This window comes from Salvelinus sp. IW2-2015, linkage group LG4q.1:29 (assembly GCF_002910315.2).
Source record: "Salvelinus sp. IW2-2015 linkage group LG4q.1:29, ASM291031v2, whole genome shotgun sequence".
In the NCBI taxonomy this organism is placed as follows: domain Eukaryota; kingdom Metazoa; phylum Chordata; class Actinopteri; order Salmoniformes; family Salmonidae; genus Salvelinus; species Salvelinus sp. IW2-2015.
The window spans coordinates 72,418,941-72,435,516 of NC_036842.1; the positions used below are offsets into that span (position 1 = coordinate 72,418,941).

Below are 16,576 nucleotides of genomic sequence, written 5' to 3' on the forward strand. Positions count from 1 at the left end.
TTGGGTGCGTTCCTCTGCCCAGGTGTTGCTGATGCATGCCAGAATTTACAACCCCTGGATAGGTATTTTATATCAGCTAACCACATATGTTATAGCAATCTGGTGACTGACGGCACAGTCGATGACATGGCACACAACCATTGTTTGATGCAATGCAACGTCAAAGCAGGGGAACACGACCATTCTCTTGATTGACTGCGCAGTCGATGACGTGGCACACAACCATTTGTTGATGCAATGCTGCAGTACGTCTGCAGTGTAGGTGGCCTGGAATGCAACCAGTGTTTTTTGTGAGGATGTCGCTGACTAACTGTTGTGTGTTGAGCAGGAGGAGCTGGCAATGCTGAGGAGGCATCTGGAGGGAAGGGACGGAGAGCTGAGGATGCATCTGGAGGGAAGGGACGGAGAGCTGAGGAGGTTACACGACGAGACTGGGTTCAGAGGCATCACACCGGTTGGAATGGACAGTGGAGACAGAGGTGAGATCGTGGGCCGCAGTTGACTTTCTGTCTGTGTCTTTACTCAATGGGCCGGTGTCCGGACACAGGTTAGGCCTAGTTCTACACTAAAAAGTCTGCCCAATGGAGATTTTCCATTGGACTCGGCTAAATCTGTGTCCGGGAAACCCACCTTGTAAGACACATGTACCAGTTCCATTAAGCAAAGATAACATTTTGGTAACACTTTACTGAAAGCAGACCGGTATAATGCGTTATAATGTTTTATAAGCATGTATGAGCATTTGTCTTATTATTATGCTTATAATATATTATGTCTCTGAAATTGCAGTTTGTCATATTTTGTAACCAATCAACATGATTTAAAAGAATACAGTCTTGATAGAAGTCGTGATGAAACTGAAGTCTTCAGAAACTGAAGCCAGTAATTCTGTGTCCTGTTTAGTCTCTCACCCAGATGAAACTCTTAAATTGAGGCTGAAAGAGAAACGTAAGGTTATGCGTTTTATCAATGCTTGTATTTATTATTATTTGCTCTTGCACATCTGTCCCCTGTTTGCATGTATGGGCATGAATGGCCCATCTGAACTTTGCTTGTCCATAACCCATTGGAAAGCTATTTAATACAGTGTATATACTCTGTGAAATAACTTTGTCAGTTCAGCCACCGATATTTTAGAACTCAAATAAGTGAATGAAAAGATGATATCAGTGGTTTGTATTGCAGAAAGGTTTTTGCCTTTATGTACTGTAAGAATGGTAAAATTAGTTGACTTAATGGAAGTATCTTAAAGGTGCAATCTGTTAGTTCTCTGTCCTCCATGGCAACTAGATGAAGTTTAAACGTGTAAAACGCAACCTATACACAACAACAAGAAATATGTTGTTCAAATTTATTCACCTGCTCTTCTTTGGTATTGTGATTGCAACGGTCCCAAAAGCTCTCTACACAACATATTGATTACAATGTAAATCGAATTTATGGATTGTGCCTTTAAGACTGCACTAGGGATTTATAAATATATACGATGATAGACCGTCTACATGTAAAAACGTCCCTTCCTCTCATCTGTTATGGTATAGATGCACGCTCGCTCACTGTTCAGTCTGTGCTCCCATCTTCCTGCTTTCTCCTTTAACCAACACCTCCTTTTACCACAGACCTCTCCTCCTCACCCTTTCCTTACCCTTCTCTCCTCTCACCACTTGCTCTCTCCATCAACACCCAGCGTGCTGTCTGCTAACCCTCATCGGCAGTCCATCATCCTTGTCATCTTCATGTCTTTGTGACAGCTATAGAAAAGCGCATTGACATAGTTTTACCCACCAAGTCCAAATCCTTCACCTCAAGGTTCCCTCAACTGTTAGATGTGGTGCTTATTTCACTGTGAGGCTAGAAAGTAGTTAGACTACATGGATAGGGAGTCAAAATGTCCCTCAGGAGGTCTCCCTGACTGTTTAGATGGTACTGTTGGATACTAATATATATTGACAACTCTCTAAATAGATGTACTGTTGTACCATAGATCACTATGGATGAGTTAGTCAGAGGACCCCAGACATACCTTTGCCCAGAATTGACCCACCAGTATATTCTCTGGCAAAAATCCATTTCTTTACCCTTCAGATGTGGAAGTGCAGAGAATGAAAAAAGCAGTGGAATCACTGATGGCAGCCAATGAGGAGAAGGTACTGTAAACTACAGTTGACCCCACCGCCCTCCATCTCATGATTCTTAGATGGTTCGTTTTGTCAAGTTTGATCTTTGTGACCCCTCTGCACCTGTAGGATCGTAAAATTGAGGAGTTGAGGCAGTCGCTGCTGCGCTACAAAAAGGTCCAGGACAGGAGTTTAATGCAAGGGAAGAAAGGTTTGAGAAACCATGTTCTCTCTCTAAAACAATGTGCTATTATCATGTTCTTTTTCTAGGTGAGAAACACTCTTATCATACTGTAGTTTGTTTGTTCAGGATCAAAGAAGTAACTACAAACAATGCTGAGTGACCTTGTGAATGATCAGTCAGATGCAGTTTAATGTTAGCAGTGATTTGTAAGAGCAGATAGAAATGTTCTTGAGGTAAATATTTTAAGAATTTGAACGTCAAAGCCTCAAATATCTGGCAGTGGGCTCCAATAGAATGGTCGACTCTGAACTCTCTCTCTGGGCTACATAAATATCTGCCTGATAAAAATAACTTTCATATTCCATTCCAGAGAAAACCCAAGACGGCGAGAGTGACGAGAGTAACAGCGACAGCTCCCTCTCCGTGATGTCAACGACAACCACCCTGGTTGCCATGGAGTTGGAAAGGCACGCTCTAGCCGGAGACGAGGAAGTAGCAGGGAAAAGCCCAGACGAGGTACAAGATGACATGTCATAACTACTTAACTTCATGCATAGAAATATATTGACTAGAACGGGTCAAGGCCATCTGATCACAGAACAGATTATATTTCTATGAATGAATGTTTCATCCTCAGAAAACCTCAAAGCCTTCAGATGTCCTCCAACCAAGAAAACAGACAGTTACACATTTTTGAACGAGGTGTTGAGTCACTGTCACTTCGTCAAATTAGGATGATAACATTCAATATCACTTTGCAATGACACTTTGGATGGTTGTCTGTTTTAAATTATGACAAGCACCATCTTTACTGCTCGTTACCCTTAATCTACTAAATTGTGACAACACTGACACGTGAAAGGTAAACTCTGGCATTTTTGGCAGTTGTACTTTACTAAATGTTCTTTCCCGTTTTGTCCTCTGCTTCATTGCGAAGCTGGAGATGCACTATGGAGCTACTGAAGTGTCTTCGCCCACACCCAGCCCTTCAGTCCAGTCAGCATGCGATCCAAAAAGTGGTCCAGAGCTGGACCAACCTGAACCAGAGAGGTGAGCTGAACTAGAGATAATAATGCTCTATAATCCTCAAAACAACAGGCTTTGTCTAAACCTGTGGGACAATTTCCAAATTTCTTCCAGAACAACATTGGTGTCTGTCCAGTGCTGGGGTGTTTTCGCTAGGAACCAAACAGGAACGGACCTACCTGAATTTCTCCAATTCTTACTTTAGTAAACTTTTGTTTTTGCTATGGTGTAGACCTACTTCCTGAAATGAGACCGGCCTTGGAAAAGGTCAATATCTAGGCGAGCTATCTCATCTCGCCCTTAGCATGACAAATGCGGCATAATCGATGACATGTCGACACCACAAGGTCCAATGTGTCTCACAAGGGTGTATAAATCAGCTTGAATGAGTAAAATGGCTTCCTTGGACAAGTATTTATAGCCTCCACACCCAGGTTTGACCACAGCCAGTATACAGTATAGCGTGCAGCAGACTGCTCGCATCTTGTCCATGTTAGCATCGGGTTAGCATCCCAACACTTGTCTGTTTATCCCCTGCAGCGAGGCAGGGGACCAGGAAGAGTCACAGGAGGCCCCCCTTTCATGTGATACTCCACAGTGAGTATGTCTATGGTGTGAAGCTGCATGTCATATCCTGTCGATTTACGCTTCAAGCTTCTGTCAGAATTCCTTCCTCCCAAAGGTCAGCGGTTCAGTACATATGTTGGCCAGATGTTGTTAATGTTCACTGTGATGATCTTTGTCATTTCAGGACCCTGGATAGCCCCAATTCAGGGAGTCTGGACAACTTGTATGTCAGCAACAGCGAAAAGGTAAAGAGATTTCTGATGAATTCTAAAGTCCTCAGTGAATTTCACCACTAACACTCCATCTCATCATCTGTGCCAGATTACATTGGTGATGGATGAAAAGCCAACAGAGGAGAGTCTGTTCTCTGTGGTCTTCTTTCCAAATTTCAGTCAGACACTTTTTTGCTCATCCTCTCTTTATCATTCTTTATATTCTCTTCCTTTTTGTCTCTTCCGTCTTGTTAGAAAGCCTCCTGAAGGTTAGCATCCTCAGTAAGGCTAATGTTTATGAGTGTGTGTGTAGGGATGGACATGTGTACTGGAACGGATGACAAAGCTGGATCTTTAACGAGGGCTCACATTTTTTTCAAATACTGTAAAAACTATTTGGTGGAATGTGATTTGTGGCAAGTGAAATTTTCTTTGACCCTCGTGTTCCATTTTATACATGTGCATTTGCGGGGCACAACAAAAAAGAAACCAAGCCAAGCATCACACCGTTCTTTTACCTAAATTCCCTTTCCCATCGGTTCCGACCTCTCCCTCCATACACGCTTGCTGACTGTGCATACAAGCTCCTTTTAGGCCTATAGAAACACACTGAGTATACAAACATAATATTGAGTGCCCCCCCTCCCCCCTTTTTGCCCTCAGAACAGCCTCAATTCGTCGGGGCATAGACTCTATAAAGGGGTTCAAAGCATTCCACATCCACATTTTGACTCCAATGCTTCCCACAGTTGTGTCAAGTTGGCTGGATGTCCTTCTTGATACACATGGGGAAATGTTGAGCATGAAAAACCCAGCAGCGTTGCAGTTCTTGACACAATCAAACCGGTGCACCTGGCACCAACTGCCATACCCCATTCAAAGGCACTTCAATCTTGTCTTGCCCATTCACCCTCTGAATGGCACACGTACACAATCCATGTCTCAAGGCTTAAAAATCCTTCTTTAACCTGTCGCCTCCCCTTCATCTACACTGATTGAAGTGGATTTAACATGTGACCTCAATAAGGGATCATAGCTTTCACCTGGTCAGTCTGTCAGGGAAAGAGCAGGTGTTGCTAATGTTTTGGAGACTCTGTGTAAATGCCTATAAAAACATATATCTAAATGATGGGATACACACCCTACATTCCTTGCCAAATGACTTTTATCACACATTCAAAATGGACTGGTTGATTGAAGTAGGAAATATGTGTTCCAAAACGAGCTGCAGTTATGGAATAAATTTGTCCTGTCTATTTTCTGCTTAAGCTACTTTGCAAACTGCTAGTGCTATTTAGAATTGGTTAGCCTAGGCCCCTCAAACTCATTTCTGGACCTCAAAGCCAGTTTCACTGCATTGTTTTATTGTTCCCCTCTAATCAGGGACTGATTTAGACCTGGGACACCAGGTGCTTGCAATTAATTATCGGGTAGAACAGAAAACCAGCAGGCTCTGGACCTTGTAGGATAAGTGTTAAATACCCCTGGCCTAGGTTATTACCCACCTAAACATGGACAGGATCCACACTGAAAATATGCAATAACATTAGTTTGATCAAGACAGAGCGTATTTTCATTAGAATCATTAAGCATATGCATACTCCCCAAACATAAAATGGGTGTCTTGACTGGATATAAGAGCGTCTTGTCTGCTAAATTAACAAAACAAGGTTTTGCCATTATACAGCGATAAGCTTCTACAAGCTATCACAACGACTTCATTTATTTCATTTTATTTTATTGAATATCCAAAACATACAATATACTTGCAGTGAAGACGCTCAACAACTACATCATACCAGTCATCCAACAGACTCCCATTCAGAGTGACACACAGAAGCATCCAGGTTCAACATCCTGCTCAAGGGCACATCGACAGATCTCCCACAAGGCCAAAAACGGGAACCTGAATCCTCCAAGATTCCCCCCCACAGTTCCCCAAGAGCTACCCCTCAACCATCCGAGATCCCTCCCACAGTCATCGCCCCCCCCCCAAGAAAAAATACAAGTAATTCCATTCCCCATCCCCAATGCACCAACAACCAAGAAAATGAACTAAAGAGAGAAAAAGACAAAACAGTAAACAATGCAAATAAACAAAGGACAACTAAAATCATAACAGCAAGGCCAACTGTATATGTTTGAGTGCATGTCTGGCACTATTTACATGTGTATGTGTGTATTTGAATGAGTGTGTGTGTGTGTATATATGCATGTGTACAAACACCTGCACYGCATCAGCCTCAGGCAATCCGGCATTGGCTGTAAAAACACTGCCTTTCAGTATCATTCAAACTTTTTTATTATGTTTTATTTTTTATACTTTTAATCTTTGACCATCATTCTATCCCCCGCCCAGCAACTCCTCTCCAACTTGTCTCCAATTCCACATCCCAACCCTCAGTTTCCCTCAGCCCATCCCACCCATCTCTGCTCATCTCCACTACTGAGGTTACTGCCTTTTGGAAGATTGTGTTCCACAATGTTATATAACCAGTTGATATTACGGTTTCAATAAATTAATCTTAAATGGCACTTGCTTTTTTTATTGACTGAATATACAGTATATGGGGCAATTAGGATGTGTTATCTGTAATGGTTACGATAAATTAGGCGTTGTTCCGATCTGTTGGGGCGGCAAGTAGCCTAGTGGTTAGAGCTTTGGACTAGTTACCGAAAGGTTGTAGGATCAAATCCCCGAGCTGACAAGGTAAAAAGGCCGTCATTGAAAATAGGAATTTGTTCTTAACTGACTTGCCTAGTTAAATAAAAAATAATATTGATAAATGCGCAAGAGAGAAATTCCATTGCATGTAACAAATAAAATAAATAAATAAATATTTATTCATTTGAGTACTTGAAATAAAATCTGAGTACTCTCGAACAGCAAAATAAAAATGTTTATTCCCATCCGTGTGTGTGTCACCTTGGTTTCGTTGCATGCATTTGACTGCCTTTTATCACATTCAATTGAAATGCATGACTTTACACTAAGCCAACTCACTGTCTGGTATTTTCAAATCCAATTTCCCATATATAAAACAATCTGTTACTGCGTGTGTGTGATGTGACATGGTTCTGGCGTTGTGTGCACTGATTTAGCAGATGGTGGCTATTTTGAAGAATAATTTGACTTTCAATGATTGTCATGTGTTTGTTTTTACCTTCCTTAGTTGAATGCACTGATTGTAAGTTGCTCTGGATAAGAGCGTCTGCTAAATGACCAACATGTACATTTGATGTCAGCTCTTTTCTGCTACTGTTCAGAATAAGGCTGTGGAGGAGATCAGTAAGATCAGCGAGCGCCCGCCCAAGTCTCCCTCTTCGTCTCACCCCGTGACCACGGAGGATGACCGCTTCGGTAACAAGAAGGCTCGCTCCTCCTTCGGCCGGGGCTTCTTCAAGATCAAGGGAGGCAAGAGGACAGCCAGCACCCCTAACCTGGGTAAGAGAGGGTGGATGGATGGGCCTGGTGTGGGTGGATGGGCTCTGGGTCTCAGGTGGAAGCTTTGTGGTAACAGATCCCATATTCACAAAGCGTATCAGACTACGAGTGCTGATCTAGGATCAGATCCTCCCCGTCCGTATAATCTTATTCATTAATAAGATCTAAAAGGCCAAACTGATCCTAGTTTAGCACTCATACTCTGGGATGCTTTATGAATTAGGCCCAGATACTGTAAAACACTGCTACTCACTGGTTTCTGCCTGCTAACTCTGCTTCTTTTGGGCTCTTTTGACTTGTATGATGTGGTATCTTGTGCATTTTGACCAATTCATGTTGGGTATGATTAGATTTGTGAGATGGTAGTCTTTTTTTTATTCAAAAAAAAATACACTTCATTGCCAAAGGTATGTGGACATCTGCTCATCAAACATCTCATTCCAAAGTCATGGGCATTAATATGGAGTTGGTCCCCCCTTTGCTGCAATAACAACCTCCACTCTTCTGATAAGGCTTTCCACTAGATGTTGGAACATTGCTGTGGGGACTTGCTTCCATTTAGCCACAAGAGCATTAGTGAAGTTGCGCATTGATGTTGGGCGAGTAGGCCTGGCTCAGTCTTTGTTCCAATTCAGTCGGCGTTCGATGGAGTTGAGGTCAGGGCTCTGTGCAGGCCAGTCATGTTCTTCCACACCGATCTCGACAAACAATTTCTGTATGGACCTCTTTGTGCACGTGGGCATTGTCATGCTGGAAAAGGCCTTCCCCAAACTGTTGCAACAAAGTTGGTAGCACAGAATCGTCTAGAATGTCATTGTATTAAGATTTCCCTTCACTGGAACGAAGGAGCCAAAACCATTAAAAACAGCCCCAGACCATTATTCCTCCTCCACCAAACTTTACAGTTGGCACTATCCATTAGTGCCGGTAGCGTTCTCCTGGCATCCTCAAAGTCCAGATTCGTCCGTCGGACTGCCAGATGGTGAAGCGTGAATCATCACTCCAGAGAAAATGTAACCGCTGCTCCGGAGTCCAATGGCGGCGAGCTTTACACCATTGCGCCTGGTGATCTTAGGCTTGTGTGCGGCTGTTTGGCCATGGAAACCCATTTCATGAAGCTCCCGACGAACAGTTATTGTGCTGACATTGCTTCTAGAGGCAGTTTGGAACTCGGTAGTGATTGTTGCAGCCAAGGACAGATGTTTTTTACGCGTTTCACGGGTCTTGTTCTGTGAGCTTGTGTGGCCTACCACTTTTCACTTCACAATAACAGCACTTCCAGTTGACCGGGGCAGCTCTAGCAGGGCAGACATTTGACAAACTGACTTGTTGGAAAGGTGACATCTTATGACGGTGCCACATTTGAAAGTCATTGAGCTCCTCAGTAAGGCCATTCTACTGCCAATGGTTGTCTCTGGAGATTTTATGGCTGTGTGCTCGATTTAATACACCTGTCAGCAATGGGTGTGGCTGAAATAGCCAAATCCACTAATTTGAAGGGATGTCCACATACTTTTGTATATATAGTGTATATATATTTTAGGTGTTTCTGCCACTTAATTCAGACAGTAAGGAACTTAGAGGGGTAGACAGGCAAGTGAGAGAAATTGTGGAAACGGTGTCGTATGTGACGTGCTGGGGAATGTTACCATTACAGCGCTGCACAGCCTTTTGGTTTATTCTGAAGTCTGAGTGGTTCTTAACAAAGAGCTTGGTTTTTCTATGTAGCTTTTAATGTTTTTATTTTTATTTTTATTATGTTCCCCAAAACCACACCCATAGTTAAAATACATACGAACACCATAATGACTAGTCCCAGAAACTTCTCCCTGTCTAATTATGAAAATTTTGCCTACTGTGTGTGCTTTGTAGTTGTGTTATATGTATCTTATCTGTCTCCTCCTCCTACCATTATACTGTGACTCTCCCCTGTTGTTTTTTCCCTTCGGTAACCTTTGACCTTTGTCTTGTTCCTCTCGTGTCATGTCTGCTTTGTGTAACACATTGTGAAGATCGCAGCCGGAGTGCGAGTGCGCCTATGCTAGGTACTGTATAATGGAGCCATCATGTCCTCAGGGCAGCAGTATGGCCTCCCTGGGGGAATTACCACTACTGGATATGACCCTTGACCTCATAACATTCCCTCCGTCCCCTTCCTTCCCAAACCCTCTCAACCAACTGTTGAATTTCTACTTTCACCTAACTCACAAATGTTATGTGAGCTGAACTGTCTTTTGTAATTCAATTTCATAAATCATGATTCTCCCCAGATTTCTTTCTTTCTTGGGTGACCGCTCTATATGGAATATGAGTTGAAGGTGACTTCTACATATTTCATAAGCAGGCTCGTGTTGATAGAGATGTAAGGGTAGGAATTTATATATATATATATATATATTTAATGATTAACCCAAGTCTTATGCTAGGTCTTGGTGGTGACCTGGTTATTTCAAGACTTAATGAAGCATGCTCATGTAGATATAACTTGGGAGTTCTCACATAGAAGGTTTGAATTTCCACTCTAAACATTAGACATTTGAAAAGAGGTTACTTACTCTCCGGCAACCATTAGCCCATGGCAAGGCATTATCGTTGCTGCTATTTTGGTATATAATTCTACAGTAGACATCCTCACATGCAACCACACCCATGTTACCAGCAATTGTTCCGAGGCAAACAGCTTTGCAACATGGCTGGATAACATCAAAGATCGGAGCCTTTTTTGTATGTTTTGTTCTGTGTGTCGGCAAACTGCATGTATATGCTCATTTATATTTCTTTTCAGACGCCCCTCGCAACAAACCATATCCCGGTTTTATAACCAGATGTCATCTGCAGTGATGTTCCCTGATAGTCTTCATGAAGTACATTTCTTTACTTGAATGTTATGTTCTTCCTGATGTTTTGGCTCTTATCAGTTGATATGCTGTTCACTATTCCTGAAAGCTAAATTCAACTCCAAATATTCAAATAACCTTTTTCTTAAACCCACATAACATAGTTAGATCCTGATTATGTTGTGGTTTCCTAACTTAGACCACCTCACTCTCCCATGTACAAGTTGTGTTCAGTGAAGCGGTCATGCATGCAGGCCTAGTGAGTCTCATTTAGGAATGTGTGTGTGCATGAATTACACTCTTTAGCTTCCGAGTGGCGCAGCAGTCTAAGGCACTGCATCTCCGTGCTAGAGGCGTCAGTACAGACCCTGGTTCGATTCTGGGCTGTATCACAACCGGCCCTGATCGGTTGTGATGCACAATTGACCCAGCGTCGTCCGGGTTAGGGGAGGGTTTGACCAGGGAGTGGCCGTCATTGTGAAATAAGAATTTGTTCTTAACTGACTTGCCTAGTTAAATAAAGGTTCAATAAATAAACACTCTGTTCAAGATTTAGGATGCCTCCAATATCTCTAAAAGTATAATATTGACATTTGAATTCTATGCATGTTTTGTCTATACACCAGTGCACAACTAGTCTTTGACTGCAACTAAAATAAAATAACTCTTTAGTGCTTCAGGAGTCTCCACTCCATTGCATGGAGACATTAACAGAACAGATTCAAATCAAACTTTATTTGTCACGTGCTGAATACAACAAGTGTAGACCTTACCGTGAAATGCTTACTTACAGGCCCTTAACCAACAGTGCAGTTCAAGAAATAGTTAAGAAAATATTTCCCAAATAAACTAAAGTAACACAATAAAATAACAATAACGAGGCTATATACAGGGGGTACCGGTACCGAGTCAGTGTGCAGGGGTACAGGTTAGTTGAGGTAATTTGTACATGTAGGTGGGGGTGAAGTGACTATGCATAGATAATAAACAGTGAGTAGCATTGTCTGGGTATTAGTGTTATACCATCCCTATGATTTCTCTGTCTGGGAGTTGTGTGGCTGGCCAGGGTGTTTCTGGGCCACAGTCTCTGGCCCTGAGATGCAGATATCTGTGCATGGCTGCATCTGAAATGGCATCCTATTCCCTACAGGTGAGGAATCTTTGACCGGTTTTTCACAGCAAGAAAGTAATCCTGCAGCAACAGTAAATGTGAATTGTGTGGATTATAATGAATGGATATTTTTGTAGGGGTCGATACATTTTTATTTGGGGCAAATCAAGTCTAACATTTTAAAGTGAAAATTACACATTTAGAATCCTTTTTAAACCTACAAGTTTGCATTTCCTGCTGTGCAGAACATTTCCTACAACAACAGGAAGATCAATTTAAGATCCTACACCTGATTTATATTGCACTACTTTTGACCAGAGCCAAAAGGATGCCGTTTTGGATGCACCCCATGGCTGTCACCATGGTGACATGGCGGTGCTGATGCCCTGTTGTCATTGCTGATGTCCTGTTTCTACAGCTGAGACTGAGCGAGAGGAGGGCACTGACCATCTGGACCTGGCCGGTCTACCCCAGAGGTCAGCCAACAGCGACAGCACCAACACACTGACCAGTGTGACCTCCACTACATCCCCCGAGTGCAAGAAGAAGTCCAAGGGAATCAAGGGGCTCTTTGGAAAGTAAGTGTTACATTTGTTTGGTACAGAACTCTTAATGACACTGTCCTGTAAGACATCAATATTGAGTTTTGGGTACCTGGGTCATTTTCATTAGGCACCAAAACAGAAGGAAACTGACTGAAACGGGGAGGGAGTACTTGAACTTGTTCAATACAAAATGCTTATTTTTTTTGTTTTCTGTTGCAAAACATTTTGCTACGGTGTGCCCTAATGAATACAACCCTGGTTAATATTGATCTGATTTAAAACTCTTAAGTCTTGACTAATCAAAAAACTAAGCTTGCAATATAAGGAAGAGAAACATGTTTTGTGTATTCTTTTATAATAAAATAAAAAATGCTTTCAGCTATGGTAACCCCACCGCAACCATGGTACATTAGTTTGGAGTCATAAGTGCTTAACTTTCAACCATGGTACATTAGTTTGGAGTCATAAGTGCTTAACTTTCAACCATGGTACATTAGTTTGGAGTCATAAGTGCTTAACTTTCAACCATGACCAGACTTGAATTTAAATGATGTATTTAAAGGCTGAGGAGAAGTCAGTCCACCACGTTCAACCTGGATGACAACCTATCAGAGGCGGGCGAGTTCAAGAGAGGCGGAGTCCGAGCCACAGCAGGTCCCAGACTGGGCTGGTCCCGTGACCTACAGCGATTACCCAAGAAGTTAGTGTGCACTGTGATTTCACCTTTAATTAATGAGAAACCAGTTTTTGTGCTCAGTGCACTCCCGTTGAGCACTGAGAAACATCATGTGCGTCACTTGGCTTTCCTTTAGCTTTCTGTGTGCTGAAATACACAGAGGAAAAACAATGCTAGAAATGACTTTCTCTTACACTACTCTTATCCAATCATGTAGCCTGGTCCCAGATTTGTTGGTGATCTCTTGCCAACTCCTACAGGCATAGAGAGCCTAGCCAGATCTGGGACCAGGCAATGTGATGAAAAGGAAGTTGAATCTAAACTAGTCCGGTTTTGCGCCCTACCATGGTCAAGTCATTGTTAGAAGGCAATACTGTGTTCCTTTATGAGCGGGTGACCCACGTTAAGACAGCATGTCCTCATTCTTTCGCTCATAGTGACCTGGACACCCCGTTTGCCCGCTGGTCCAAGGAGCAGGTGTGTGACTGGCTGCAGGAGCAGGGGCTGGGGCTCTACCTGAACATGGCCCGCGTGTGGATCTCTTCTGGACAGACTCTGCTGCAGGGCTCACAGCAGGACCTAGAGAGGGTGAGCACTGAGAAGGAGAGATTGTATTTCAATGAGACTAACCTGTATGAATAAAAACACTTGGACTCCGCAGTACAGCCAGATGTCATTTGTATTGATCCCCTATGAGGCAATTCGCCCCATTAGGTTTGTGGTTGACGCTACCCGGGTAACTACTGTACGTTAAGGACCTGGGATGGGGATGGGTTCAAATAATCCTGTAAGGGATGGGTTCAAATAATCCTGTAAGGGATGGGTCACTAAGGGTGACTTTACACATAAATGAAAATATTATTCATTCAGCACTTTATTGTTAACCTAGGCACTGCCTCTCTTTATACTCTGTGGCCAAAAATACTGTACTCTATGACCGGAGAAAGTGGATGGAACAAATCCTCTGTCCTGGGGTGTGGCTCTGGGTGGTTGTTATCTGTGTGTGTGTGTGTGTTTAGGAGCTGGGCATTAAACACCCGCTGCACAGGAAGAAGCTCCAGCTGGCCCTGCAGGCCCTGGGCTCTGAGGAGGATGACAACAAGGGCAAACTGGACTACAACTGGGTGACCAGTGAGTAGATGAACTGCCAGTATGGGAGTCATGGTTTATACTGGGGTTTTACTATGCTTAACATCTCATGTTGTCAATTCTATGGTGGGCGTTTCAAATTAATTGTAATCCGATTAACAAATTCTGAATTTGATTCAAGTGCTCTCGAGATGTACGTTTTGATTATTTGATTTCTAATGTGGAAATTGACTGGCAGGTTGACAGACCCCCCCCCCCCCCCCCRCRCRCRCATCTCCTCCCATAGGGTGGCTGGATGACATTGGCCTGCCTCAGTATAAGACTCAGTTTGATGAGGGGAGGGTGGACGGCCGCATGCTACACTACATGACAGTAGTGAGTGTCGAAGAGATGGACAGACACGCACACACTGACACTCCTGTCTTCAGGCCATGCATGGATAGGCCTGATCAGATTCAGAGCCACAGATTGAGATATTGTATGGCTCTAGGCCTAATGATCACACTGCCAGTTCACATTAAGCTGAACAGACTGTACAGCATGGACTACAGAGTGTGATTAGTAACACTGGAGAAGGCCTTGTCTCACCCTCTGTGGATGCAATGACTACACAATGGCTTGAAACAAGACGGCAAAAACAAACACTAGCCATATGCCACTACTATTAGTACAATCAAAAAATAATCTCATTAGATTGTCAGACCTTACCTGCTGGGAAATAGTTTTTTCTTTCGCAATGGTAAAATCCTCACTAACTCAATGTAGGAGTCCTCCTGCTAACTATTTCCATCTGACCTGACACTCTTTTTAACATTCTTGCTCCTGTGTCCTCTGTCAGGATGACCTGCTGTCTCTGAAGGTGGGCAGTGTGCTCCACCACCTCAGCATCAAGAGAGCCATTCAGGTGCTGCGCCTCAACAACTACGAGCCCAACTGCCTGCGCCGACGGCCCTCCGACGAGGTAGGTCCACTGCTTGTTTTCATTATGCCCCAAATAGAAGAAAACGGGCACATTTTTGCTTTCTGTTGCAAATGTTTTATATAGTTTTCCGGTGTGTGCCCTAATGAAGACAACCCTGGTTCCAGGAATACATGAACACTAGTCAATGCTACTGTACCATCCACTTTTTGTTGTGTACTCCTTCTTCAAGCTAAACAAATATTTAACAAATTTTGGCGCACAATCATTTGGTTGGTTGATAAACACATTATTTTCTCTCTCTGTCTTTTGATTGGTCAGAACAACATCACGCCGGCAGAGATCTCCCAGTGGACCAATCACAGAGTGATGGAGTGGCTGAGATCAGTGGACCTGGCGGAGTACGCCCCCAACCTGAGGGGCAGCGGCGTTCACGGGGGACTCATGGTGAGAGAGAATTATCAGAGAGCATGTGATCAGGTTTAATGTGGCCCACAGTCGTCTTGGTTAAATAAGACCAATGTTTTTTGTTGTTTTTGAAAAATTACTAAATGGCTAAAACCAGTTGGAGACTACATAGAAATGACAATGGGGTTTTATCTTAGCTCACATCTTACAATGATCCCTCTTCCCCCAGGTGCTGGAGCCACGGTTCAACGTGGAGACTATGGCCCTGCTGCTGAACATTCCCCCCAACAAGACCCTGCTGCGGAGGCACCTGGCCACCCACTTCAACCTGCTAGTAGGCTCTGAGGCCCAGGGGCTCAAACAGGATTGTCTGGAGAATCCCGACTACACCCTGCTCACAGCCACCGCCAAGGTCAAGGTAGGGGTCAAAGTAATGCACAATATAGGGAATAGGGCGCATTTTGGATGCAACCATGGTTTTGGGTAGGGGTAAGGAGTGATGGAGAAGGGGAAGACGTGTGTTTGGGTGTGGTAAGATTGTTTTCATGTGTTTGACACAGGTTTTGGTTATGAGCTGTGGTCTCAATTTATAATTACATTTCACATTTAAGTCATTTAGCAGACGCTCTTATCCAGAGCGACTTACAAATTGGAAAGTTCATACATATTCATCCTGGTCCCCCCGTGGGGAATGAACCCACAACCCTGGCGTTGCAAGCGCCATGCTCTACCAACTGAGCCACACGGGACCATAATCATTTGAGAAATAATCTGTTCCCACCAGCCAAGGAAGATGTCGTTCGGGAGCTTCGGCAGCCTGAGGAAGAAGAGGCAGGATGACAGTGAGGAGTATGTCTGCCCCATGGACGTGGAGATGCCAAAGGGACGTAGCTTCCAGAAAGGCTATGAGCTTCAGCTCTACGAGGACGACATTGACCGGCTAGAGCAGGTAAACTTTAGTCTGGTCCTAAGTCTGTTTGTGCTGTCTTGCCAACTCCTATGGTCATTGTCAGACCATGCATTTTGGCAAAGCATTTCTCTGTAAAGGTTGCATGGTGCTCAGTACACACTTAATAAGTTCTCCAAGTAATTAGTAAGTCATCTCATCAATACTAAGATTCAACCTCCACCTTTTAGATTGTTCTCTACTCGATGTTTCCAGTCTGCCTGTATTACATACATACCTTTTTGAGAGTTCACTGCCGTGACAGGAGATGGCAGCACTGCCTAGTTTCTATATTCACTCAGAGCAGCTGCACAGACAGGTCTTCTTAGTAATGGTGTTGAGTGTCAAACCATATCTGTTATTGCAGATGGAGGACTCAGAGGGAACTGTGAGGCAGATCGGAGCGTTCTCCGAGGGCATCCAAAACTTGACGGTAAAAAGGAATATTTTCTTTTTTTCTGTTTTAACTGTGCTATGTTGATGTGCTGTGCTAT

The 16,576-nt window shown here is 43.4% G+C and overlaps 1 protein-coding gene across 11 annotated transcripts in view; it reads left to right on the plus strand.

The window, feature by feature from the left end:
• Nucleotides 1-16,576, plus strand: part of LOC111962497 (liprin-beta-1) — a 49,011-nt gene that overhangs the window by 30,382 nt on the left and 2,053 nt on the right. For 2 of the 11 annotated variants that reach the window (XM_070443091.1, XM_023985629.2), the window contains 20 exons: nucleotides 329-479; nucleotides 904-948; nucleotides 2,086-2,147; nucleotides 2,247-2,328; nucleotides 2,672-2,817; nucleotides 3,239-3,351; nucleotides 3,868-3,924; nucleotides 4,079-4,139; nucleotides 7,353-7,551; nucleotides 9,564-9,596; nucleotides 11,918-12,077; nucleotides 12,607-12,744; nucleotides 13,158-13,308; nucleotides 13,740-13,851; nucleotides 14,096-14,184; nucleotides 14,648-14,770; nucleotides 15,050-15,175; nucleotides 15,366-15,554; nucleotides 15,921-16,085; nucleotides 16,450-16,515. In XM_070443091.1, the coding sequence (XP_070299192.1) occupies nucleotides 329-479; nucleotides 904-948; nucleotides 2,086-2,147; nucleotides 2,247-2,328; nucleotides 2,672-2,817; nucleotides 3,239-3,351; nucleotides 3,868-3,924; nucleotides 4,079-4,139; nucleotides 7,353-7,551; nucleotides 9,564-9,596; nucleotides 11,918-12,077; nucleotides 12,607-12,744; nucleotides 13,158-13,308; nucleotides 13,740-13,851; nucleotides 14,096-14,184; nucleotides 14,648-14,770; nucleotides 15,050-15,175; nucleotides 15,366-15,554; nucleotides 15,921-16,085; nucleotides 16,450-16,515 (2,268 nt within the window). Of the gene's footprint in view, nucleotides 1-328; nucleotides 480-903; nucleotides 949-2,085; nucleotides 2,148-2,246; nucleotides 2,329-2,671; nucleotides 2,818-3,238; nucleotides 3,352-3,867; nucleotides 3,925-4,078; nucleotides 4,140-4,215; nucleotides 4,257-7,352; nucleotides 7,552-9,563; nucleotides 9,597-11,917; nucleotides 12,078-12,606; nucleotides 12,745-13,157; nucleotides 13,309-13,739; nucleotides 13,852-14,095; nucleotides 14,185-14,647; nucleotides 14,771-15,049; nucleotides 15,176-15,365; nucleotides 15,555-15,920; nucleotides 16,086-16,449; nucleotides 16,516-16,576 lie in introns of all 11 variants that reach the window. The other 9 variants (XM_023985626.2, XM_023985631.2, XM_023985624.2 and 6 more) reach the window with 8 other exon arrangements.